Source organism: Hirundo rustica, chromosome 2, assembly GCF_015227805.2.
Source record: "Hirundo rustica isolate bHirRus1 chromosome 2, bHirRus1.pri.v3, whole genome shotgun sequence".
Classification (NCBI taxonomy): domain Eukaryota; kingdom Metazoa; phylum Chordata; class Aves; order Passeriformes; family Hirundinidae; genus Hirundo; species Hirundo rustica.
This window is the reverse complement of record NC_053451.1, coordinates 48,465,814-48,490,422: the sequence shown is the minus strand read 5'-3', so window position 1 is coordinate 48,490,422 and position 24,609 is coordinate 48,465,814. Positions and strand designations below refer to the sequence as shown.

Below are 24,609 nucleotides of genomic sequence, written 5' to 3'. Positions count from 1 at the left end.
ATAGATATAAGGCTGAATAGTCTGAAATGCTCAAATCAGGATCCCATTTGGGGCTGGGGTAGATTGACTTTTAAAGACTGGTGCCTGTGTTGATGGCTTTTTTTCCCTAGAGAAGATAGTGGCTGTCTGCTAGAAGCTAACCATGAGGATGGCCGGACTTACACTGGCGTAACTGTGTCAGTGGCTGTGGGTAGGGGTTTCTTTTTCTTTACAGAGCTATAACAGTGCCCTCTCCCTTGGTTTCCACAGGCTTTATCATCTACTTTACCTATGGAATATGGCATAGTGTGGAAGCCAGCTACGCAGCCTCAGCAGAAGCGGAGAGAAACACGGACACTGGCTCAGACAGCTATAAATGACAGTGTTTGGCTTACGGGCGACTGAAAGAATGGCTGCAGTGACAGAAACTCTGTGGTGGGGATCCTGAACCAGATTACACCTGTAATCAGTTATGTGGGAATAAGGAAGCAGAATGCAGGCCTCCCCAGCTTGGTCACTGCAGCTTGCAGTTTGTTTAGCAGCACAGTTGAAAGGGACCACAAAATGAAAAGACACGACTCTGGCATATTCCCAGCAGCACTAGCAGCTCAACTGGGGTGCTTCCCTCTCTCCCTCTCCTGTTTTGTTTTTTTTTTCCCCCAGTGTGTAGAAAGAGAACTGCTTCTGTGTGCAAATGCTGCTATGAAACCAGGCCTCACAATTGTCCTTCTTTCAGTAGCCCCGTGAATTACCTCCCCACAGATATTCTACTTGATTATACATAGAGCAGGTTTTGCAGTGCTACTGTCAGGCATCATCCAGGATCCATCCTTCACCCTGTGTGAGCTGGGTGTACACCCTGTGTACCCTTTGTGGACGCACACAAAGAAAGAGAAAAGGTTCTAGCCAAACACTTGATTTCACCAGGTTAACAAAGCATCTGCAAGATTTGTATTCTTTAAAATATCAGGTCTTACCTTTTTTGTTTTATTTAACAGGGTTTTTTAGCTACGTGCTCACATGCTTTAAAGCATGTCACTGCTGTGAAATGTTGGGAAGGTTTGTGGTCGCTGATTGTCAGGTGAGTGATTGCTTGCCAGCGCACAGGTAGCACCAGCAGGTGTTTCTCCCAACTGTACGCTCCACAGAGGAATTGCCAGCTTTAGTCAGGAAACCATATAGTGCAAGTACTGCAAAGGCTTGAAAACCCATGGGTGTCTCCAAAGAGCAGTGCTGCCTCTTTGCCTCAGAAATCGCCAGTGGTGTGTCTGGAGTGGTGGGGGTGGCCAGCAGAACTGACCTAGCTCTGACACCAAGTGGAGCCCTATGTTCCTCCCCCCACATCAGTTTTGTGTGCTGGCTGCCTGGCATTAGCAACTTTGGTTTGGCATTGGCAGGTGGAGCACATTCCTGCCCTGGGAAGGGAAGCACAGGAGGATCCTCAGAGGCAGGAAGTTCTTACGTGAGCAGTGCCTGGTGTCTGTCCCCTGCTCAGGGGAGGCTGTGGGGCGTGCAAGGGCTTCTCAGTCCTGGTAGAGTGTGCAGCCCAGAAAACACCATTAAGCTGTAAGGTTTGACTTGCTGAGGGCAGTCCTTTCCCTTTGGGGCTGGACATCCTCTCCAGAGCCTGCCTCTAGTGGAAGGCAGGAAATTTGGAGTTGAGACCAGCGTCTGTATTTGTTTGGCAATGCCTTGGTTTTGGCTGTAAGATGCTTTTTTATTTTAATTCTCTGTAATAGCTTTCCCTAGCCAAATTAATCCACTACCATAAAAAGGCTTATTAAAAGCACCGTGAAGGTAAGCCATGCCCAAATAATGCCACTGATCTAAATTAACGCTTCAGCTTGTACTGAAAAACAAATCACAGAACTGTGGAATGGTTTGGGTTGGAAAGCAACCTTTGAAGGTCATCTGGTCCAGCTTACCTGATATCAGCAGGGAAATCTTTAACTAGATCAGGTTGCTCAAAACCCTATCCAACCTGTTCTCAAACATTTCCAAGATTGGAGCATCCCAGATACTGCAGAAATCCCCTTTCCCGATGTGAGTGGATGCTTTCCTAGGTGCCCTTCATATTACTGCCTCTGAACACTGGACAATCTTTAATTTCTTTGTCAGCATGTCTCTCGCTGATGAATCGACAGGCTCTTGTACCTGTCATCAAGTTGGAGAACTGAACAGACCCCTGCATGACTTGCCCAGGGTCTCACCAGGCATCTGATGCAGCAGAAAGGAGAATCAGACCATCTCCTGGATTACATGGCTGGATTGTGGACCATTTCTCATGTTTCCAAGAGACTTTATAGCCTTTCTGCCCACTGAAGGGTTTTAATCTTTCAATTCTACTACACTGGGAGGCTTTTCTTGTCAGGATTGGAATTTAAGGATGTGAAGGCAATGTGTTCATTTCCTCCTAGGTGTACTTCAGGGTGTGTTATGAGTGCAGCTTCCCCCACAAATGAAGTTGGGGGTCTGCTCCAGTCAACGGGTCTTGACCATCCGCCAAGCCTTTGCTCCTCCTGCATACACAAAGTCTTACTCAAGCAAGGAGAGATGAATATAGAAATTAAAAGCCATTAAGTTGAAGTCTATTTGGCTTAAACACAGGCAAGGTCAACACACTCCACAGCCTCTCAAAAGGCACTAAAAATGTGGTGGGAGGGCAACAAGATGAAAACCCAGACAGGATCAAAGTTTTGTATTGTTCCAAAAATATAAGAATGTTTTTCCTACCTGGCTACCAACTTCTCTTTAATGAAAACATGAAGCTTGTGTCCTTGCCAAAGCTTCATCTGTGCTGAGCAAGCCAGGGGCTTGGTGAAAAATCTTTTCAGGAGGATGTTGTCAGGCACATTACTGAGGTGGTGTATAACCCGGTCCCTTTTTAATCCTTGTGGCAAAGCCTGAGCAGCTCTGTGGCTCTCAGCAGGAGGGCAGGGTGAAGGGAACAGGGGATAAGGTGTTGAAACTGAGTGAACTGAACAGTGGGGAGTTCAGGTGTTTGCTGATGAAGCTGAACCACTGGCAGAAATGTTCCTGTTACCACATGCTGCAGCATGACACTTCAGTGGAAACATTGCGGACCACAATCACTGTTCTGGAAACCCCAGTCACACTGGAAACGTCCTAGAAAATGAGTCCATGGGAACTCATAACATGTGAGCCGCTGTCAGGTACTGCAGCTGACCAGCCCTGCTGCCAGGAAGCTGATGACTGTTTAGCTTCATCTTTACCTTAATGGGGTAACCCTCTAATGGGATTTTGCTTTATTTCCCCTTCATCCGAGTTTCTGTGTGCACAGAAAACACGGCAGGACATGCTGATCTGTATGCGTCAGGCCACGGGTGCACTGGCGCATGGATTTATTATCAGGAATATATTACACATATCTGTACATCATAATTGAAATAATACAAACTCTTCCTGTAATCATTAGCCACATAATAAACGGGACCACGGAACTCCTGCTGCATGGGAAAACTGTACAGAGGCTCCTCAGTGTCCATGGGACACAACCACCATCAGTGCAGAGACAAAATACCTGATTTTGCACTTGATAGTTTTTCCTTTCCTCCCCCCGCCTGCCACCACCACAAGCCTTTGCCACTGCGCATCAATTGCGTCTCTGCCAGCAGTCACTGGAGGTGCAATCCCAGTAGGGCCAAATGGTACCTTCCCACAATAAAAAGGAGTTTTCCATGCTCCCTGCTCACTGCTGGCTCTCCATGGCGGATACCTGTTCTTAGTGCCTGTCTCTGGAACCCTTTGGGAGCCGCTGTAGGCTGGTTTTATTGCTGCTACACCCTTCTGCATTGAGTAAAGATTAACAAAATCAAACGGCTTCCTTAAAGACAGAGATGATAAAACCCTTTCTGCTTAGTGCTGATTACGTTCCCTTTCCTGCCAAAGGCCATCCTATTTCCAAATGGGAAAGTCCCCACAGTGGCCATGGTGTTCAGGAGGTTTCCAGCCCTGCAAAGGCAAACACTTCCTCTTGCTTGTCTTTGAACAGGGTCAATGAGCATGGCGTAGAACTATGGCCCCAACCCCCCTGGGAATGCCAAGCTCACCTTGCGTGGTTGCGGCTTCCTGGCAAGAGCAGGGCTTACCAGCTTGGCATCCGGGGTGCACCCAGGGTTCTTCATTCCCTGGGAATGGCTGTCCCATTCAGGGGCTGCTGCCTTCCTCCCACTGTCCGAGTGATCTGGGCTTTTCTTTCGTACTGACTTCAGCGTGCAGAGGCAAAGAAAGACAGGACAGAGGAAAAGCATAAAAAAGGAATAACTTTTTTTGGGGAAAAAAAGTCTGTGTTTCCGGACTTGGGCCAGAAGGAGCTACTCTTCACACCCTCCACAGGGACAGGTTGTTGGATCCTTCTGGTTAGACAGAATTTCCTGCAGCTTTGCTAGTGATTGGGCAGGCACCAGAGGGTGTGCCAAGGAAGAATCCAGTGAGAGGCAGGATTGGGAGGCAAAAATTAGATGGGAAGGGGACCGTCAATGATACCAAATGATGGTGGCGCTGGGTTTGGTCCCAGTTTTCCCACCATAAAAGCCTCACTCCCAATTCACTGCTGGAAGCATCTCTTGAATATGACTTTAAACCAACAAAGTGAAAAGGAAAGCACCAAATATAAAGGGGAAAGATGAATAAATTACAACAGGTTTAGCCAGCCTGTCCTGGGCCAATGATATGCTTTAAGTGCATTTAAAGTTTTGAGTAGTGTCAAGGTAACAACTCCAGTTGTATCATCTCAACCATTTTTACAAAGGGTGAAAACGAGAATCCTAGAAACTACCAACAAGCCACTCTGATTAATCTGATGTCCTCCTGCAATGGTGTGACTGTGTTGATGAGTGGGGAATGAACAACTGATGTCATCTACCTGGACTCTGCAAGGCCTTTGACATAGTCCCACACAGCATCCTAAACTGGGTAAATACAGCTTTAGAGGATGGAAGGTGGATATGGAATTTTCTGGATGGTTGTGTCCAGAACAGCTCAATGTCCAAATGGCAATCAGTAAGAAGTAGTGTTCCTCAGGGGTCAGTCCTGGGACCAGTATTGTGTAATATCTTAAATGACTCAGACGGTGGGATCAGGTGCATCCACAGCAAGTTTGTGGATTGACAGCAAGGTGAGTGGTTCAGCTGGTACACTGCAAGGACAGGATGTCATCCAGGGGGATATGGACAGGCTTGAGAGGTTGGGGCCATGTGAACATCATGAGGTTCAACAAGACCAAGTGCAAGGTCCTGCACCTAGGTCAGGGCAACCCTTGGTTATAAATACAGGCTGGGGGATAAAGAGATGGAGAACAGCCCTGCTGAGAAGGACTTGGAAATACTGGTGGGTGAGAGGCTGGACATGAACCAACAATGGGTGCTCAAAGCCCAGAAAGTCACTTGTATCCTGGACTGCATCCAAAGCAGCGTGGCCAGCAGGGCAAGGGAGGGGATTTTGCCCTTCTACTCCACTCTTGTGAGACCCAACCTGGAGTGCTACATCCAGCTCTGGGGATAAGAAGAACATGGATGTCTTGGAGTGGGTCTAGAGGAGGGCCACAAAGATCTTACAGGGCTGGAACACCTCTTCTATGGAGATAGGCTGAGACACTTGGAGTTGTTCAGCCTGGAGAAGACTCAGGGGAGATCTTTTAGCAGCCTTCCAGAACCTCAGGGGGGCCTACAAGAAAAATGGAGAGAGGAATTTTACCAGGGTCTGTAATGATAGAACAAGGGACAACATTTTTAAACTGAAAGAGGATAGGTCTAGACTGGACATTAGGAAGAGAATTTTTACAATGAGAGTGGTAGGATACTGGAACAGGTTGCCCAAAGAACTTGTGGATGCCCCATATCTGGAATTGTTCAAGGCCAGGTTGGATGAAGGTCTGAGCAACCAGGTCTAGTGGAAAGTGTCCATGCCCATGGCAGTGGGGGCTGGGCTAGATAGTCTTAAAGTTCCCTTCTAACCCAAATCACCCAATGATTCTGTGATCTCACTGTATGAGAATTATATTGGTGGAATGAAAGATGACAATGCTGTAGGTGTTGCAAATAGCTGTGCAGTTAGCAAGTATCAAAATGATATTAAAGTTGTACTTGGCAAGAAGAGGCTTTGTGTGCATGTGTGTGCTAAGTATCTATCTTTCAGGTTGTACTTGCTGGACACACTAAAATCTAGCAATGCATTTCAACAGTAGTAGCCAGGGTGGCGTGATCTATTCTAACAAGATGCTCAATTTACTCAGCATCACAGTACCATGCAAAAGCTGCTACAAAAATAAATTTCTCTAAAAAAGACGAAAAAAAATCATCTTTCTTTTTAACACTGTGGAACAGGCCACAGAGGCTTTGATGGTGGCTGAAGCTGTATCTAAGCTGCAGTCTCTGAATCCTGAGTGTTTCCCAGGAAAGCTGAAGCACAGCTCCCACTCGAGCAGGATGGCAGGGCTGTGCAACGTCACCCCTGTGGGTGCAGGGCCTGCTGGTGCCACCACACACCCAGATGAGAAAGCCACCATCCCTGCAGCACTCCTACACCTCAGGGACTTCCTCCAGGTACTGTTGCCCTGCAGACTTTGACCCCGGTGCGCAGAGCAGCCCTGCATGCAGGCTCTTTGCCCTAAGCTGGGTACAAAAGCATCCCACAGATCTCTTTGTTTTTTAAATGATGCTCAGGGATATTTTTATTTAGTTATCAAAGCCCATGAGGGCCTTGCAGACAGTCTCACCCCTACTACTCCTTGGCCTCACCATCCCCTCTGGTGGGAGGTCGCCCCAAGCCTGGGTGAACATTTTGCTTCCAGATGGGAAAGTTAAAGGTAGTTTAGCCACTCATTTCCATGAATCTTAAAAGTGCTCTGTAACTCTGTGTAAGCTGTAGCAATGTGAAATAATGCAGATATGTGGAAGGAAAGAAATTCTGACCTCATCTGCACTTACGAAGTTGGCTATGCTCTATTTGGCATTTGAGGTGGAAAGAAGCTAGAGCCCTAGCAGATGTCCAGTATCTCATCTTACTATTGGAAACATCTCATCCAGCAAAGGTCAAGGATAAATGACTTATTTTCTCCTTCTTGCTTCTGGGACTTGAAATAAAACAAAATGGACAGAAAACTACAGCCAGAGATTTTGATTGCATCCTAACCATGACAAGGTAAAACAAGAAAAGATCTGACTAGGATTGAAATAAAGACACTAAAATTGAACCATGTTAACCAGTAACCTCTACCAAATTTGCTAAAACTCTCAGTTTTCTCATCTCTAGCCTATCTCCACTTACAATATCAATGCTAAGAGTTAAAAAGTAGTGGATGGTATGCATATCTTTCCTGGTGTTCAATGCAAAGGTGATGGTTTTGAAGGCAGTACTGTCTTAGAATTTCAAATTCGCTGGTGTTCATGTTACGTAGAGTACCACTTGGTGGTCACTTGGAAGGCGCTTCTACTTCTGTGTAACTTTCTTCTAGGTTGGGTATAAATATTCCTGGGAGGCTAAACAGAAATGCATTTTGTTTAGATACAAGTCTTAGGCACGAGTTAGAAAACTGCTGACTGTAATGAAAATATATCAGCACTTAATAGTATCCAATAATATAAAAAATGTAATTCAGAACATCTGCAACTACATATATATGTGTGTGCGTCTATATATAGGTATAAAGGTACAATACGTACATGTATATAAACACAGACACATATACAGAAATATTCACAACTTGAACTATATTTGTAACTAACCTGAAATACTGCAGCAAAAGTTCATTCTGATGAACCATTAGAATAGAGCATTTCCCAACTTTTGGCTCTAACCACAGTTAAAATGTTCACACATCAAACTAAACCTTATGCTATCCTAACCTTCTGCTGTTCTAGTTCTTGGCTGTCTTTTTTGCTGCCCTAATCAACATGTCAGAACCAAGAGTTTCTATATGGGGACTGTAAGAGTACCCTGCCTAGTGTAAAGCTATGTGGCTACTGAACATGCTTGCGGCCGTGAGCCCTGGGCGCCTGCTGATGGTAGTACTTCCTTGGAGATGGTAACAATTTGCAGATTGGAAATGCATAAAAGGCAGGGAACCTTCGGCACACAGCTGCTGATTCATCGCCTCAAGGTTCTGACTTTTGCTGGAGAGGAGTTCCCTGATGAGCAGCGATAAAAAGGAGTGGACTGTGTGGGTGGGAGTTTGACGGGGCTCACGGCATCTCCCTCCTGCAGCTTCCAGAGGAGCTCCTCGTTAGTCCTGCTGAGCTTCTTCTTCTCCTCCACTTCTTTCTCAACATATTCTTGAAGATTTGCATTCTCCTCTGACAGTTGCCTGCAGAGAGAAGCAGGATAACATGTAAGGCATTCCAGGGCAAAGATGGTGGCATTCCTGCAGCCAGGGCCAGGCAGCACATTGAGCGCCTTGTCCTCTCCCCTTCCCCTACCCCTGTGGCTGCACCTGAGCTGCTGAAGCTGTGGCACAGCTGTCCCCAGATCACTGCTTAGTGAGAAAGCCATCTCCGCCAGTCACAGCTTCTCCCCAGTGTCTGATTCTGCTTCCAGATGCACCCATGTCTTTGCTCTGCACCTCTCTGAGGCATCTCAGCTGCCAAAGCTTAGGTGGGATGAGCCCCAGCCTTTCTCCCTGCCCTTGTGGCATTTGTGGAGTAAGTGCAAAGAGGGGTGGCAGCAGTTGCAGCCATGAGTTTTTCAACTCGCTGCTACAGTATGCAAAGGAAAAGCAGTCTGGCCTTTCCATGCTCTGAATTTCAGCTGATTTCCTGATGGAGGGCACAGCTCAACTTCAAGGCTTTCCCTCTACTCCATAAAAAGTCATGAGGTTATGGGTCCTTCTCCAGCTCCTTCTTCCTTGATCCCAAAATTGCCTCTATTCCTGACTGCAACACTTGAGAAACTTTACCAGTAACAACCAGGGAGGTGTTCTGCCCAGAATGCCCAGTAACCTAATGGCTTTTTTGGAGCTGGGGCATGGAAGTCTATGGGCACCACAGCATTACTGAGTCTGCACTCATCAACCAGGTTTTGAAACAAATGGTGCAGGGCAAGTAGACTGTGGGACCTGATAGAAATGTGTTTTGGGCATGTGCTGACAACACTTACGTCCCAAAGGATGCATGAAGGCTTCTGCAGCCTTCTACGCTTGGGCAAGAGCCAGCTCCTCATGTGATCAACCTGCGGCAGCTCCGGGCAGGCACCTAACCTGATTTACCAGCAATTTAGGATTTTATAGAAATGAAGAGGGAGGAACCCAACCTTCCCCTAGGTGGTTTCAGTGTTCAGCGGCAGCTGGGTGTGGATTTTGGATGCATACAAAAAATTTTGTACAGCTGCTTTTCTAGGTGTAGCCTGAAGGCTGTAGCAGATGTCATGGACTGCTGGTCCACTCACCAGAAGTCTATGAGTGGGTGGGGTTGGCATTTTTGATTTTGTTTAAAAGACATTTTTTAAGAATTTGATTTTTTAGCCTACAGAAATGTAGCTCAGGTAATCAAGAATATGTCTCTTTCTTCTCCCAGTCCCCAAAAGTTCTGAACTGTGGAGCAGTGGCTAGCAGAGACACTTTGATCTCTTGGGGGCTGGAAAGTATCATTCTTCAGACATCCCCAGTCCAAAGGACCAAAAAAAAAAGCTGGTTGATTTGAAGGGAGGATCTGAAATGCTGGGAGATCAGATAATTTGTTCCAGTGCTTAGGGAAGCCCCAGCAGGGGCTCTGTTGTAGCTCCCGCATCCAAAACTTGGTAATGATCTACCTGTAAGGCTCTTTCTTGTCCTTCCCTTTGTACCTGCCCTTGTCCTTAATTGGAAATATCTCTGTGGTGCACCCCTCACACCCAGTGCCTCTGGGACCCTCTCCTGATGGTGCTGCAGAGACTGGCTTTGCTCTGTCTCCCCTCCCTCCTCTCACTGCTGCTGGGCTGCCACAGCCGCTTGGGTGCCCAGACTGCAAGCTGGCAGAAATAGCTCTAATCTGGGCACCTCCCTGAGCTCCTTCACGCTGCACTTCCCAGGCAGTGCCAGCACAACAGAAAGCAGCAGTCAGGGTGGTTACTGCTGCCAGGAAAGTGCATGCTTTAATAACTCCAACTTTAAAGCCCTGGCTGTTCCTGTAGCTGCCCCACAGCTGTCCCCAAAGAGTTACTTGTTGAAAATTATTCTCCTTGAAGTTGACTTCCCAGGCTGACCTTGAATTCAGAATTTCTCCTAAAGGGCATATTTGAAAGCAGTACCTACACAGTTGCAGGAAACAAGCAAAGTGCTGCAGCTGGATGCCAGCAGGGAGTGGAGGGAGGGTGCTGTTTTCTCAGCCAGAGACAGGGAGCTGCAATGCAGAGATGCCAAGCGCTGAACCAGACACGCTGGCTCCTGTCAGGCGTGGAGAGAGACTGCCACTTCCAGGCCACAATTCATCCAGCCCAAAAGCAGGTGTCTCAAACTGGTCTGGTGAACCAGACCTGAAAAATACCCAGTTTTCCTCCCCCAGCACAGAAATGCTGTAGACACCCACCTCAGACAGAGAAACGTGTACTACAGGTATTTACAATCAGGTGAGAGAAAACATAATCCTCACCCCCATCTGAATGTTTGTACAAGAAATGCTGCCTTATATATCTATATATATCTTATATATCTACATGCTGGGGACAATTTCAAAAGGCTGAGTCATTAAGAAATGAGGCATGAGAAAGACAAAAACTAAAATCAGAGATGAGACACTGACAGTTTAAAAAAAATGGCTAAAAATTAAATTTTTGGCCAGTGGCATGATTTCCGGATGCAGTGACAGCCAGGTAGTTGCAGTCCTAGGACAAGACCAGCTCTGGTTTCTCCCTCTGTCACCTCTTGTCCTTGGCTCCAGTGGTGGTCTCCAGCCTTACAGCATGATATAAACTCTCTGGGACAGATATTGTCCTACCCTGCTCTTCATATGTCACCTAACAAGGAGCCTTGTTGCCCTTATCATGTTGTGACAGGGTTGCAAAAAGGCAGAGCTGATGAAAAAACCCTGTCAAAGGTTAATCCTCTCTGGGTGACAATGGCATCGTAAGGATGTCTTTCCCAAGATTTTCCCATTTTGCATCCTCATTACCCACTGACTAATGGCTCCCAGGGCACTGATACTGAGATCAGAACTACTGTCAAGCTTGTTCTCAGTAGCATGGAAATACATAGATACATGGTCTTCCTTATGTTAAAGGAAGCAAACCCCAATATAAACATATTTTTTAATAAAATAAGCAGAGCAGAACACAAATACATTTTCAGGAGGAAGTAAGTTTTTCCCCTTCTGAAATACGTGTCAGCCTTGGACAATTAAGAGCTGGGGTCTCCTTTCAAGCTCAGACAGATTGCAAATACCAGCACAAACCTTGTTATGACAGTGTTTTGCTCAATCCTGGCTCTGAGTTCTTCATTCTGCTGTTGCAGCATGGTGATTTTTTCTTCCAGTTTTAAATTTTTTTCAACCTGCAGCAAAAGAAGGTTTGTTAAGCCTGAAGACCACTCAGCACCTAAGCCAAGATAATTTGCTCTATATTAGTCTGTGGGCCAGCTTCTAAAATTTGAGGATAGGTGGAGGTGGTTTCCTTGACTGCAGCTGAGACTTAAGAGATGTGACTCACACCACCACATCATGCTGGTGAAGTACCTGGGGCCATCAGCAGAGCACTGAGCAGGGGCAGAGCTGAACAAGCCCTTACTTATGGCTGAGGAGAAGGAGGAAGGTCAGGTTTTTTCAGCACAAATAGATGTTTTCCTCAGTGGTGCCCCCACAACTTTTGACCCCCAAGAAGCCAGCGTTACCAGATGCTGGAGAAAGTGCTGGTGAGGCTTGAGGAGCACCCAGCATGGAAAGTTGCCCAGCAGTGTGGTATGAGTGGATAGTCCTGTGATGAAGGAGGAGTGCAAGATGGGATGATGTACATCTTCCAGACATTACAGTCTGACATCCAGCCTCCAGGATTATGATTCCTCAGTTATGGAGAGGAAAGAGTCATCCACCAGGGCAGATGATGCCCAGCAGCAGCCTTAGAGTGCTGCTGCATTCTCATGAGGCAGGCTGGCCTCTGGAGACTCTTCTCACTATTCTGACAATGTTGGCTTAAATGACAGCTTTAAACCAGATGTTAACTTTAAGCTATAGTTAAATGAAATTAATCTTATCCCAAGCACAGGTAGCTTTTATTCAGCACAGTTCAAGGGCAAAATTTGAGGACATCAGTAGCAGTGTGTTAGAACATCAGTGAGATGTTTACAGGCATGTTCCACTGCCTCAGGTGTCCTGTTTTCCACAAGATTTGCATTTAACATACTTTACCCCCTTAGTCCTTGGTTTTCCAGCAGTTTGGATTTTGCTGAATTCAACACTTTTGAAAGAAAACAAGATAGCACAGGGTAACCTTATCTCTGTGTGAGCTTGGTTATTAAATTTCCCAACCTTTTATAAAGAACCAGAATATTGTGCACTGGGGGTAGCAATAACTCACACTTAATGGTGGAGACATCAATTTTAGGTTGTGTTTTCCGGTCTGTGCAGGTAATTGTAAAGGATACTCCTGATTCTCAGATATTCTGGTCTGTCCCAGTTTATTTTGTTACAGCAGCACGTGGATTCTGGCCCGGTTTTGAAAAGCTCTGAGAGAGGAATCACTATCACAGGCTCTCTCTCTGCCTCTTCAATAGTTTTCACAAGTAGTAGCAATGACGCCTTCATTTCCAGCCTCCCTTTCAGCTGCCAAGGAGCCAAGGCTGACCCTGTGTTTGAAATGCCCTCTTGCTCCCTTGTGAAACACCAGAACATTTGGAGATGCCCTGTAGGTGTTCTGGCACTTCCAAAGGTATATTTTGAAATTGAAAGCTGTTGTGCTTTGGGCCACAGCAGACCCAGTGTTTTACTGTGATAAAGGGCAGGAACAGGAATGTGCACTTGTATGTGGTTAATGAGCAAAATCAGCTAAATGACCAGGAATTATATAGGCTGTTGTTTGGGATTTTTTTTCCCCCCAGTGATTCCAAATGCTGGCTTAGCTCCAAGAGTAGCACGTTGGAAGGAGCAGAGATAATGAGCCTCAGTTGCAAAGAGGCACTTTTCTCTACATCCACTTGCTAAAGCATCTGTTCAGCAAAATAATCATCAGAGTTCTCAAATTTCCCTGTAAATGGAAACAAATCTTGCTGAATGCTGTGCTGAACCAGCTGCCACTGCTCCCAGCTGAGGTATTGCTTCATCCTGTCACCACACTGTATTTTACTGTCACTGCAGGTAATGCTGTACAAAATGAATCCCCATTCCCACAAAAAATGTAATTGATGGTGAACTGGGGAATTCTTCATTAGGGAATCCCACTAGCAAAGGATGAGAAAACAGCATAGCCTGCAGAAGAGCATTACTGGAGGGCTGGAGAGACCTTTTCTAGAGTAAGCCTTGCTAGGAACTGCTTGCTGAGTATTGCTAATCCACACATGGCTCCTTAAATGCCTGCAGGAGCAGCAGCAAGACACACCATGGCTCAGTCTTCCTACACATGCCCTCTCCAGCCCTAAAAGGCAACCTCACTCCTGTAGGGGCATGTGGTGCAGGCTGGTGTACCCTGGACTACCACAAATTTCCCTTTCCTCCATTCTTCCTCCACCACTCACCTCGCTGTCTAACCTAACATGCTGAGCAGGTACTGTGTGAAGAAGCAATCCAGATCAATGCATGTGAACCTCTTTGACTGTGTCTTGCCCTAGCCTCATGTGTGTACTCACCTCTCTTAAGTTCATCTGCTGTAACCAAACTTTTCCTTTATTACCTCTGTGATGTCTCCTCTCTGGGAAAAATGACAACTCACCTGTTTTTCTAGCTCCATGATCATCTTCTCCTGTTGGTGAATCTGGAGGTTCTTCATTTCCAGAACATGTTTTAAGCTCTTCAAATCTTTTTCTAAGTGTAGATACGGAGCTTGCACAATCTAAGAAATATATCAGGGGTTTGGATATGTCAGCCATACACACATCTTCAGCCATAAGAGAAAGATCCCTTAATGTAACCTTGTGGTTTAGGAGAATCAGTGGTGTGAAAACTGCCTGGACCTGGTCCTCTGCAGCCTGTTGGACCCCTGATATTATCTCCCCTTTGGCTAAGATTCATGTCTCCCTCAGAGCTCAATGTTTGGGGTCTCAGCTGGGACCTGCCTCCTGTCCCTAGAGTGAGGATTCAATTGCTCTTCACTGAATCAGGTGATGTGTAATACTCAGAAACGTATCTTGATGTCTGTACAGTTAGAGTGGTCATCTACCTTCAGCTGTTCCTCAGTGTTTTTCTTCAGAGCCTCTTCAAACCGGTCTGCTTTGGCCTTAAGAGATTGATTCTGGAAGGTGAGGGTGTCTATCTGGTCCTGGGGGGGAAACACACCAGTTAACAAATCAACTGTGTTATCAGCCCACTTACATTCATACTGGTCAGCCTGCACTGCCAAACTACCAGGGAAGCTAATAAGCTAATAATATCACCCCTGTAAGGTGATATTTTTTAATGTAAGGCCACTTGAACATAGAATGGGGAATTTGATAAGCCTCAGGGAATCACAAAATCCCTGTAACACCTGTGGCTGGTGCTTAATCACCCCATCACCTTGTGCTGGATGAGAACAGGCATGTCCTTCCTTGCAAGAGCTGGCATTTATATCACATGCTTTTGTGGGGTCCTTAGAGTCGGAATGAGGCAGGAGGTACCTGTTTCCTTCCCCTTTCTAAGCTTCTAACATGGTAACAAGCAATGATGGGTTAGTGGTGTGGGATTTAAATTATCATCCTTTCATGTTAGAGCTATACACAGGAAAAACATGTTATTTTAAGCAATCATATTTCTGTTACCATCAAAGGCATTTCTGTGTATACAACACCTGTAAAATCCACAGTTGCTGTGAAAATGGTATTTTTATCTTTCACGGTTGTGATTTCTTGTCTGGAACATTGCATCAGCCCTTATTGCAAAACTGCTGACACGCCTTGAGCTGTTGCAGCAGTGCAACAATATGTGCTAGTCAGGGCATTTAAAAATTGTAATTAATCTCTGCCTGTGAAAAATCAGGGCTTGCATTATTTGCTGTGGCATCTTTACTTGTTCACACATTTCCAAACTTAGCTTGTGCCGCGGGGGCACAGTTCTGCCCTCCACTCCTTGTGATTTCTTCATCAAGGGAGTGAGAACAGCACGGAGTTTTTAGAAGGATTAGACGACTTTGACCTTGGTGTTAAACAGTGGGATGTGGGAACTGTGATGTGTCGGGCTGACCCTGGCCATCCACAGCCTGGCTGCACAGCAGGGCCAGCCCTGGGGCAACCACATCAGGGACTGCACTGCCCTCGGGTGGGACTGGAGATGAGTGCACAGCTTGGGACCGGCTTGCCCACATTCAGGCAGCAGGGAGGAGTTTAAAGCACAGACACAGGCACAGGGCCAGGCTAGGAGAGGTCACCATTTCGGAGGCCTGGTGGTGCCAGCTAGCGGGTACCATGCAGACAAGGTGATGCTCACAGCCACTGCAGGTGCCAGAGTCCTCCCCATCAAGCAGGGAAGAGGCTAAATTTGACAGCAGGGTCAAAAAGACCTTTCTTTATCCAGATGCCTTTAAGTCCCTTTAAGTTTTCCCTCTCTTGTGAACCAGCCAGGGGCAAGGAAAAATCCTGAGGGTTTGCTGCTCTATCCTAGTTTGGACAGGCAGAGCACCAGAGGTACCAGAGCTGGTAAGAGGCAAGAGCCTGGTGTGCTGGCAGTGGGCAGCGTGTCCGGGGCTGCTCCAGCACTTTTACAGAGTGGGAAATAAGGGAACTGCTAACCTGGAGTGACAGCCGCAGCTTTTCAAAAGTCTCTTCCAGTTGTGCCTTTTCCAGTTTGTGAGCGGTGTTCAGTTCTGGAGAAGTTACACAGACATGACATTACTCGGTGAAGTCCAGCAAACCAGGGTCTGAGAGCAGACGTCGTGAGCCAAGAGCAATTTGGGATGCAGTTTTAGGACACGGATATGGAATAGGAAACTGGTAGCAATATACTCTGTGACCTTAGGTGAATTGTTCTGAAAATCAGAATTTCCTGATCTTTTACTGTTTGCAGATACCTCTATGGGACCAGATTCTGATTTTGCAGAACTACTCAGAATTCTCAGCTCCCAGGCACTCTGATCTGGAAAGGGTTAGTCTGACAATGGGCCATTTGCCAGTTCAGAGTGAGTATACCGAGTTCAAAGGATTTAAAATTGGATATATTTAAAAGCTTGAGTTGTAATTTCTTCAGGGGGATAGAGAGGAGGAACAACACCTGAGATGCAAAAATACAAATGACAGTTCTTCTCCCCAAGCTGTGGTAGGTGAGCTAAGAGGTTCATTACAGTAGCGATACAGAGAAGACAAAAAATTGATTAAAGGTTTTTCTGCTAGAATAACTCACCCTGGGCATACTAATAACCAAAGGTTTGATAAGCAAAGTGAAATAAAGTTTAATCTCTAAAGCAATGGCATCATTCAGTGCACTAGTAGCAGTTGCCTTTTTAGTATATAGACACTGTATTTTTTGTGTTTTTCCCCCCAAAGCCGTGGGTTCTGCCCTCTTGCTCCTGCTCAGCAGCCAGAGTCACAGCAGCGCTGATTCCATCGCTCCCCTGCAGCGGCTGCAGTGCCTTTTCCAGGCACAGGAGGGCATTTCAGACCCGCACCAGGAGCAGGGACAACAAACTTTGGCCACCAGACCCTTGATAAACCACAACTGAATTTTATCATCAGAAAATACTAAAAAAACAGAGAGATGAGAATATCCTCAAGCAAGAAACAACTTTTTACTTATTTATATTGAAAATTGCATATGGGAATTTACAAATGCTATGCTAGATACCTTCTCTGCCTATGAGAGGGGGGAATAGACTGTTCTCAGTTCACATTATGCTCTGAACAGTGTCTCTATCACAATGTAGAGCTAGGCAATATGGCTTGGTCTGGGAAACATGGGAAAACCTACCAGAGATATTTAAAATGTAGAAAAAAATTACAGATGTAATTTTACAGATTACTGTTAAATGTCAGCTAAAGCATGCACAAAGGCTTATGTTTAGACACTGGACTGGTAAGGAGGGAAGAGCTCTGCCTGCAGCATCAATCCTGTGGCCAAACTGTAACACAAAATAAAGATAACAGTGCTGAGGTGCAGATTTGCACCAGTGAGAGGCCATGGTCTGCTCAGCAGGCTTGCTACTGGAAATAATGAGTCTTGTTTTTAGAAGCACTGCGGGTATTTAAGCACCTAAATTCAGAGATATCCTGAGAGCTCTATCCTCCTGAGCACCGAGGCTCATTAAGCTCTTGAAAAAGCACGTGTGCAAAGTGATGTGGAATTTGGATTCTATTTTCAGCAACACATAGAGAAAGCCTTATCTTTGACCCAGAGACCCCCCCCCCCCCCTCAGATAAGCTCAGGTCAAAGTTAGATGCTGTATGCTGCAGACATCTCTCCCTCTGCCCTAGCGTGAACCTGGTGGGCCACCCCATGTGAAAGCACTAGACCAACACAAATTTTCTGTATAATCTGCTCTGGAGGAAGAAGCACGGTGTCACTACAGCATTCATTCCTGCTCTGGAACAGCTGTGTAGCTGTTGGGTTGTCTTTGGCTTACCTTGAATCTTGCAGTCGTTCTCATCCTGCAGTACTGCAATGGCCACTATGTGGTTATTTTCCAACTGCGACATCGCAGCTTCATGTACAGCTGTGAGATCTTCCACCTGTTCCAACAACAGTGAGCGCAGACATGGACACATGGTTAGACAGGCTGTGGCACACCGACAGGCCGCTGCTGGAGAGCTCCAGTGGGCTGCAAACAGCAGAGGGATCTACTGAATGTGACACTTCCAGCACCTCGGCCAGGGTTGCCGCGATGATGCCTTGAGTGGTAGCGTGTAGTCACCGCGGATGGTATTTTTGTTCTTTTAACTTAATGGCGATGAAGAGGTACTTAAGAAAGCAAAAGGTCAAAAAGCCCTTAGGTGGAGATGCTGTTTATTAAATGTTCAGAAGTCTCGACATTCCCTTAATCTAAATAATGATAATGACCACACAGCCCACGGCCGTCGTGGGAGTGAGGAGTGCAGCTGGGAGAGGGCTGTGGGCAGCCGGTGTTCCAGAGCACCCTGTGGGTTTGGGACCCCTTCAGTACATTGTTTGTTATTGGACTTGGCTAAAGTGAGATTCCCTAATGATGGGTTTTTGATATGAATCATTAAAGGAACTACAATAAGAAATCCTGATCAAGATTAAGTCAGTGGTCCAGAGCACTTTCTGAATGCAATGCATCGACTTGCTTTTCTGCGGTTTGTAACCACAGTGATTTTATTCCCTGCATTTAACACAATAGTATCTGTGATATGTGGCAAGACAGAAGAACAAACTATTTTACATTTGCAGTGAAGCAGCTGTTCTGTTCATGGCTAAGTGACTTTATTCTAAACAGCTTTATTTGCTCACAGTTATGTAAATAATGGTAGAAGTTTACTGCAGCTGAGTTTGCCTTGACTGGAATAAATGTTTTTTCATTGCTTTTAGCTGTCAAACATATGTGTTGGGTAACCCACCAGAAGCCAAATTTCCAACCATATTGGAGAAAACATGCTGTTAGAATGAAAGTTGGGCATTTAATGTGGAATTTTAAATTATCCAAACTAATTTTCATAATAATATGGGAGATAACTCAGTGGTGAAGCACTCTTTGCAAAACAATGGGGACTCAGCCAGCTGATGTACTGCATGACAGAGGTGAGAAATGTGGGGGACAGGTGACTCAAAGGGCTCCTAATGGGGCAAGGACTATCACCTGTCTTTTCCCAGGGCACAGTGTTCTTGTATATGATGTCTGTAAGCTGAAGCTTCAAGAGCATTGCCGTGTTCTTTACCTCGCCCTTGCTGAAGCCTTTATTTGTACTCTAATTGCTTCTCAACTGAACAGCACCCCATTAGAATGATTATTCTAAATGCCAAGACTCTCAGAAGGTGAAGGGGTCTCCCTTCGTTGCCACCAAGTTATTTATCTATAAAGCAAATTAAATATGTCCCAAATTATCTACAGGGATTTTTCTGCCTTCTGTGTTTCATATCCACATCTCAAATGACTCTCTTTAATCTTCCAGTGTGACGTCCTGTCTGCAGTTTTTCATGGCAGATAGTCAACTTGGCACTGGGAAGCAGCTCTCTTGGATGCTAATAACTTACCCTGTAGGCTTGATCACCTCACTTAACACAAGTCGTTTATTTCTGGCTATGGAAAGTACCTCAGGTGGGATTTTTACGGCTTAATAAAGTAAAATCAAGAGGAGCTCTAGTGGGACAAGTTCAGTAAATTGCTGGACAGAACAGCTTGAGCTGAGCACCTCAAATGGGAAACACTGGCAAGACAGATCATAGCCTTTACTTTGCAATTCTGCCTTTAGCTGCAAGGAGATGTGAGAATGCACTGGCACACAAGATCTTTTTGTGAGGAGTTTGGCTCACATGCTTTGCTACCTCCTCAGAGACAGCTGAACCTCCAAAACCTGGCGCAGGGACTGTGTCTCCAAACAAATAACAGCTATCTGGTAGTGAACTAAGTGGTGACTGAAGCAACACAGCATGGAAGGTTAAGCTGTGACTGGAAACCATGAAAGTGGGATGACTATCTTCCAAGTTAGATTTATGGATACAGAAATACATGCAGATCCATGGTCAGAAGGATTTTGCTATTGTTATTGCCTTCAAGAATGCATATTCAAATCTTGCTCATGCAGATGGGCAGCTCAAGGGCAAGGCTCTTCTCATGTGCAGTGTAAGAGCTCCATTTCCTTGGCCAAGAAAGGTTGGTGAGCAGTTTTCCAGCATGGCCTGTCAGCCTCCACTGATCCAAGAGCACTCAACACAGGATGGGTATACAGCAGAGTAGGAATTCAAAGGGAAAACGTGCTAAAACTCATCATGCTAACTGAGCAATGAATGGAAAATATGGGCTAAAACTCTGAGATATTAGGGTCACAGCTGCACTTTCAAAGCAGTGAAGAGGAATGTTTGTGTTATTTTCAGTAATCAAGGAACACAGAGCTTTGGAGCAAACCAAGAACTATTTGCCCCAATAAGATGTGTTTCCACTGCTCCTCTGTGATGATGAATAGAGTCATAACAGGTGAAAACATGAGAAAAATAAGCATACTTCTAGTCAGGTCCTACAATGACCTGTATCACCCTTTCTTGCACTGATCAGCTGGAGAGGAGAAGAACCAACATCTCTTCTTGTGGTCCTGAGAGCTTGCAGAAACCCTTCAAAGAGCAGCAGAGCTAAGCTATAAGCTATTTCAGCAAAAAATTAACAAATTCCTTCACAAATGCTGATATTGGGTGATCCAGGAGAGGTAAGCCTTTGCAGCTAGAGCCAACATCTTCCACCAGGCAGACACACTGACACAGGGAAAGGAAAAAAATTATCAAGGCTTTTGGGAACATAATCCCTCCTTCATATCAGAAAGAAAAGCAGATATTTTGAAGGGCATTACAAGAAAACCAACTTGCATAAACTGAAATGAGAACTAAAAGACATGGCTCAGCGTAGGTTCTAACCATTTACAGAGAAATATTTTGAAAAATCTGATTTAGAACATGAAAGCCTACTTGATAGCACCTTCTAATACATCTTTAGAAATCAGTTCATTAACAGAAATAAGTAGTTTGTCCAGCGTAAAACAGCCCAGTTGCATTGAGTTAAAGTTTTTGTTCAGACAAAACCAGGCCAAAGTAGCTGCTTTTGAGAATACTGCTGTCTACACAGCAGTAGAAAAAGAAAGCAAAGCAAGGAGAAACACCTGGGATGTACAGTCCAAGAGATTAGACTGAATGGTGGGGCAGCAATCAGGGGACCTGGAGTGTGTCAAGTGCTTGATGTTTAGGCTGCACATGTTGCATGGGTGCTATCGCTTCACTGTATTGCCCTTTAACTAGCAAATAATGATTTGGCTGGCTCTGCTGGCCTTACCTGTGTGGAAGAGGTTCTTACAACCCTTGGTTTTAGTCATAAACTGACTAATATAGGTGGATTGAGGAGCAAGTATGTGTGGGCAGCAGAGCTAATCAATATTTTTATTGTAAAACATCAGCAAGCACGTGAAGACAAGACATGGCAATGTAACTAGACTAGTGTGTAGGAAAAACAGTAGTACTCACAGGGAGAAAGAGCAGTAAAGATAATCAGGATGACATTTTTCCACTCATTACCAGTGTCTTCATGTTGGAGTGTTCAATATATTTCATTACCTAAACCCAATCAGTACTAGCATGGACTGCTCTTCAGCAGCAACAGGTGGAGACTGACCTGATCCTGATGCTGCAATTTGGCTTGTTCCAGCTGCAGCCTGTGCTGCTCCTGCAGGCTCTCCTTCTTGGCGTTGTACTCCTCCTGCAGCCGCTGCTCCAACGCCTGCATCTCCTCCTGCTGCTGCCTGCGGAGCTGCTTCCCCTCCTCCTCGAAGCGCCTCTCCAGCTCCTCCTTCTCGCTCAGTAGCTTCTTCCATCTTGCCGTGTTGAGGTCTGTGGAGACAAGACTGCGCAGTCCTCACGCTGCCCAGCACCAAGCAGTGGCATTGGACCTGTTTGCAGAGCAACGAGCTTGGAGCTTGTCTCCCACTCTGTTTTACAAGGGATATGATTGACCACTTGACCAGAAGGATTTGCATCTCATACATCCCATTTTCGAGCTGTTTGAAGCTGCTCATCCCATAAACCTGTCTCCAGCTCCAGCAAGGACTATTCTAATCCATTAATGCACACTTGCTTAAAATATTTTTGTATTCAAACCAATATCTTGTGTGCTTCATGGCATCAGAGAATACAATGAAAGGCTGATACTGAAGGCAATCAGAAAGTGTGAAATTTTGACTCTAGAGGAAGTAGCCCAGTGACTATGTCTCGGAATTCACACCACTGTTTTCCAACAGTTCTGTCAAGTCAAGGAAAATCAGTACATTTCCCCCTTTGGTTCCTTTATTGTTTCCCAGGTCCCAGAAAAGCAATGTTATGAACACTGTGTCCTCAGCCTTTTGCTTTGCTAAAGAACAATTGCAAAAAATCCAGATGTTGAAGACTTGATGCAAGCTGGACAAGATCAGCCAGAGTACATCTATAGAGCAAGTTTGCTCACTTGTAAAGATCTAACAGGTAAGAAGTGGTTAAAATCATCATGACCATAACATTCAGAATACTAGAGAAGGAGAAATGGGTTTCTAACGGCACTGCTAGATCTTCTTTCTGATTTAGACCATAGCTGATTTAGAAAGAAGATCAGGTTTTTGAGCAAGCTGATGGCATGTTTATCCTTCCCTTGCCTCTCAAAATGCACATGCCTTGCACAGACCTGCATGGCACTGTAAGTCAGAGGACTGGGAGCAGCTGTCTCCCTGCTGAATGCTTCAAACCCATATTTATCTTATGACAACGTATTTGTTCAATATCTGTATCTTCCTGTTTCTTTCTACTATGGTGTCAGACTGTGCTCATTTTTCCCTGGACAATTTGTCCAAATTACTATGGCTGTCCCCACATCTTATGTGAGGTGCACCCATGCCAAGGTAGTTTGGACACCCAAGCTAACCATTCCCTTCCCCACACATCTGTTTTTCACCCTATTTAGAGCACTGCTTCCACACTTACTGGACACCAATATCCAGACTTGCTCAGTATGTCCAGACAGATTCACACTGCTGGGCTGATAAACACTTCTGATCCTGATATTTTCTGGGGTGCTGAAAGGGACTCTGTCCCTGTCAAGTTCTCTGCTCCTCACAGAAAGAGAGTGAACCAGTCAGTTTAGCACTTTAGTGGCAGCACATAGAAAGCTTTCCCACTTGCCTTATATCCAGAATGGAATGGTACATTAGCTGGAATGTCTTGTCTCCTGGCAGTCTGGATTACAGCTCTAAACCCTCTCTCTTGCTTTTTGCTTCTTTATTATCTTTGGCATGTAAAGTGATCTCAGAGCAGGAGGGGTTATGCCTTCAGTAGAATTCAAACTTACTCAAGCTTTAAATAGGAGATGTAATGAACCCCATCTCTCTCCAGCCTCTCTAATGAGATTACCCAGCACACAGGGAGGGCTGAGTGATGAGACAACATGCTCTAACCAAAAGAAAGTCCATCTGAAACACATCCTGTAATCTGAAAATACAAGACTATTCACAAATCAGACCCTGGTGCAGGTGCAAAATGGAGGGAGGAGGGAAGCAGGGAAAATGAGCTTGCATGGCATGTTTCCCATACACCCAACAATGCTACTGGAGGCAGAAATGAGGCAATTTGCCCTATACAGAATATTAAGCACCTCTGATGAGAAGGGGTGATCCCTACCATGTCTCAGACTAAGACAAATGAGGCTGAGTACTGAAGTGCTGAGGGAAAACTGAATCTCTTCTCAGTAGGGAGATGGACTTTTGGGCGTAGCTCTCCTGGGACAGACATAGCAGAAGGCAACACCCATGGAGCCCAGGGGTCTGCGGCTCTCCTGCCCAGGGAGCAGCAACCTGGGAGAGCTTGCCCTGCTGGAGCCAGCTGTGGCTTCAGCGTGTGGTCCTGGTGAAACAGCTGTGTCATCTCCGGCAGGGACTCCAGAACAGGTGCCTGAACAGACAATGTGCTACTGCTGCTGGAAAACTGTGAATTTAGCTTTCAGTCATCAAGGCAGGGATACTGTTAAAGTGAGCTACTCTTGTAGAAAATTGAAAAAATGACTCAGAAAAGTTATATGAATGTATTACTGACATGGAACAAGACAAGGGGAGCACAACTATTACTGGTCTGTTGTGAAGAGCTACACCCTGGTTTTATTCTTCCTTCTCTGTAGGTATCTCCATTGCTGCTTACAGGCTGGAAATGACTCTGACACAAGGTGGTGTTTCCTGGGATGACAGTGTGCTGGGTTTAATGAGACCAGCTACTGCAGCTTCCCTATTCCCTGAGCACTGAGTGCGTAACAGATGAGCAAAACACTCTTCAGGCTGGGCTGGGAAGGTGGGGGAAAGGTAGATGTCACTGCTGGACTGACCTTCCTTCCCTCACCACACACAGTCAGAGCCACAGTGCAGCCTCCCCAGCCCTGGCACTTTGCATTCAGGAATGCAGCTCCTATGGGAACAGGGGACTGGTGTCTTGTGGCCTTACAGAGGAACTGTTTCCTTTTGACATGAGAAATGGGCTCTTCTTCCTGACCCTCGGCCCCAAAATCACAGACAAATCACAGCCACCACACTCAGGTCAAGTGTCCTCTGACTGGGAGGTGTATCCAGGAGGAGATGGCACAAAGGCTTTGGCTTCGAAACTCTTGAGAACACGGATAATACAAGTTTTAAACTTGACATCTCATTGCCTTTCCTTCATCTAGGGTTTTTATGCATCTCCATACCTCCTTTCAACACACTTCACGTCATTGGTCTGACAGCAAAGGAGCAGGTAATTTTCACATTTAATTTCCAGTAGGTTGAAGGGAAACATCTGGTATTCAAAACCTCTTCATTGCAAAAGACTCAGTGTTGCAGCTGAAAAGTGCTTATATTTATAATTTATAAAGATCGGTGTCTCGAGTGTAAAACGATTG

At 45.6% G+C, this 24,609-nt stretch overlaps 2 protein-coding genes across 5 annotated transcripts in view; one reads left to right on the top strand and one right to left on the bottom strand.

The window, feature by feature from the left end:
* Positions 1-3,440, top strand: part of SLC7A1 (solute carrier family 7 member 1) — a 36,885-nt gene extending 33,445 nt beyond the window's left edge. For both annotated transcript variants that reach the window (XM_040057246.2, XM_040057245.2), the window contains one exon: positions 250-3,440. In XM_040057246.2, the coding sequence (XP_039913180.1) occupies positions 250-286 (37 nt within the window). In that variant the 3' untranslated portion in view covers positions 287-3,440. The remainder of the gene's footprint in view (positions 1-249) is intronic.
* Positions 3,305-24,609, bottom strand: part of MTUS2 (microtubule associated scaffold protein 2) — a 273,696-nt gene continuing 252,391 nt past the window's right edge. For all 3 annotated transcript variants that reach the window (XM_040057241.2, XM_040057243.2, XM_058419555.1), the window contains 7 exons: positions 21,340-21,554; positions 17,635-17,740; positions 15,812-15,885; positions 14,269-14,367; positions 13,822-13,941; positions 11,358-11,455; positions 3,305-8,302 (listed from right to left, as the gene is read on the bottom strand). In XM_040057241.2, coding sequence (XP_039913175.1) covers positions 8,086-8,302; positions 11,358-11,455; positions 13,822-13,941; positions 14,269-14,367; positions 15,812-15,885; positions 17,635-17,740; positions 21,340-21,554 — 929 coding nt within the window. In that variant the 3' untranslated portion in view covers positions 3,305-8,085. The remainder of the gene's footprint in view (positions 8,303-11,357; positions 11,456-13,821; positions 13,942-14,268; positions 14,368-15,811; positions 15,886-17,634; positions 17,741-21,339; positions 21,555-24,609) is intronic.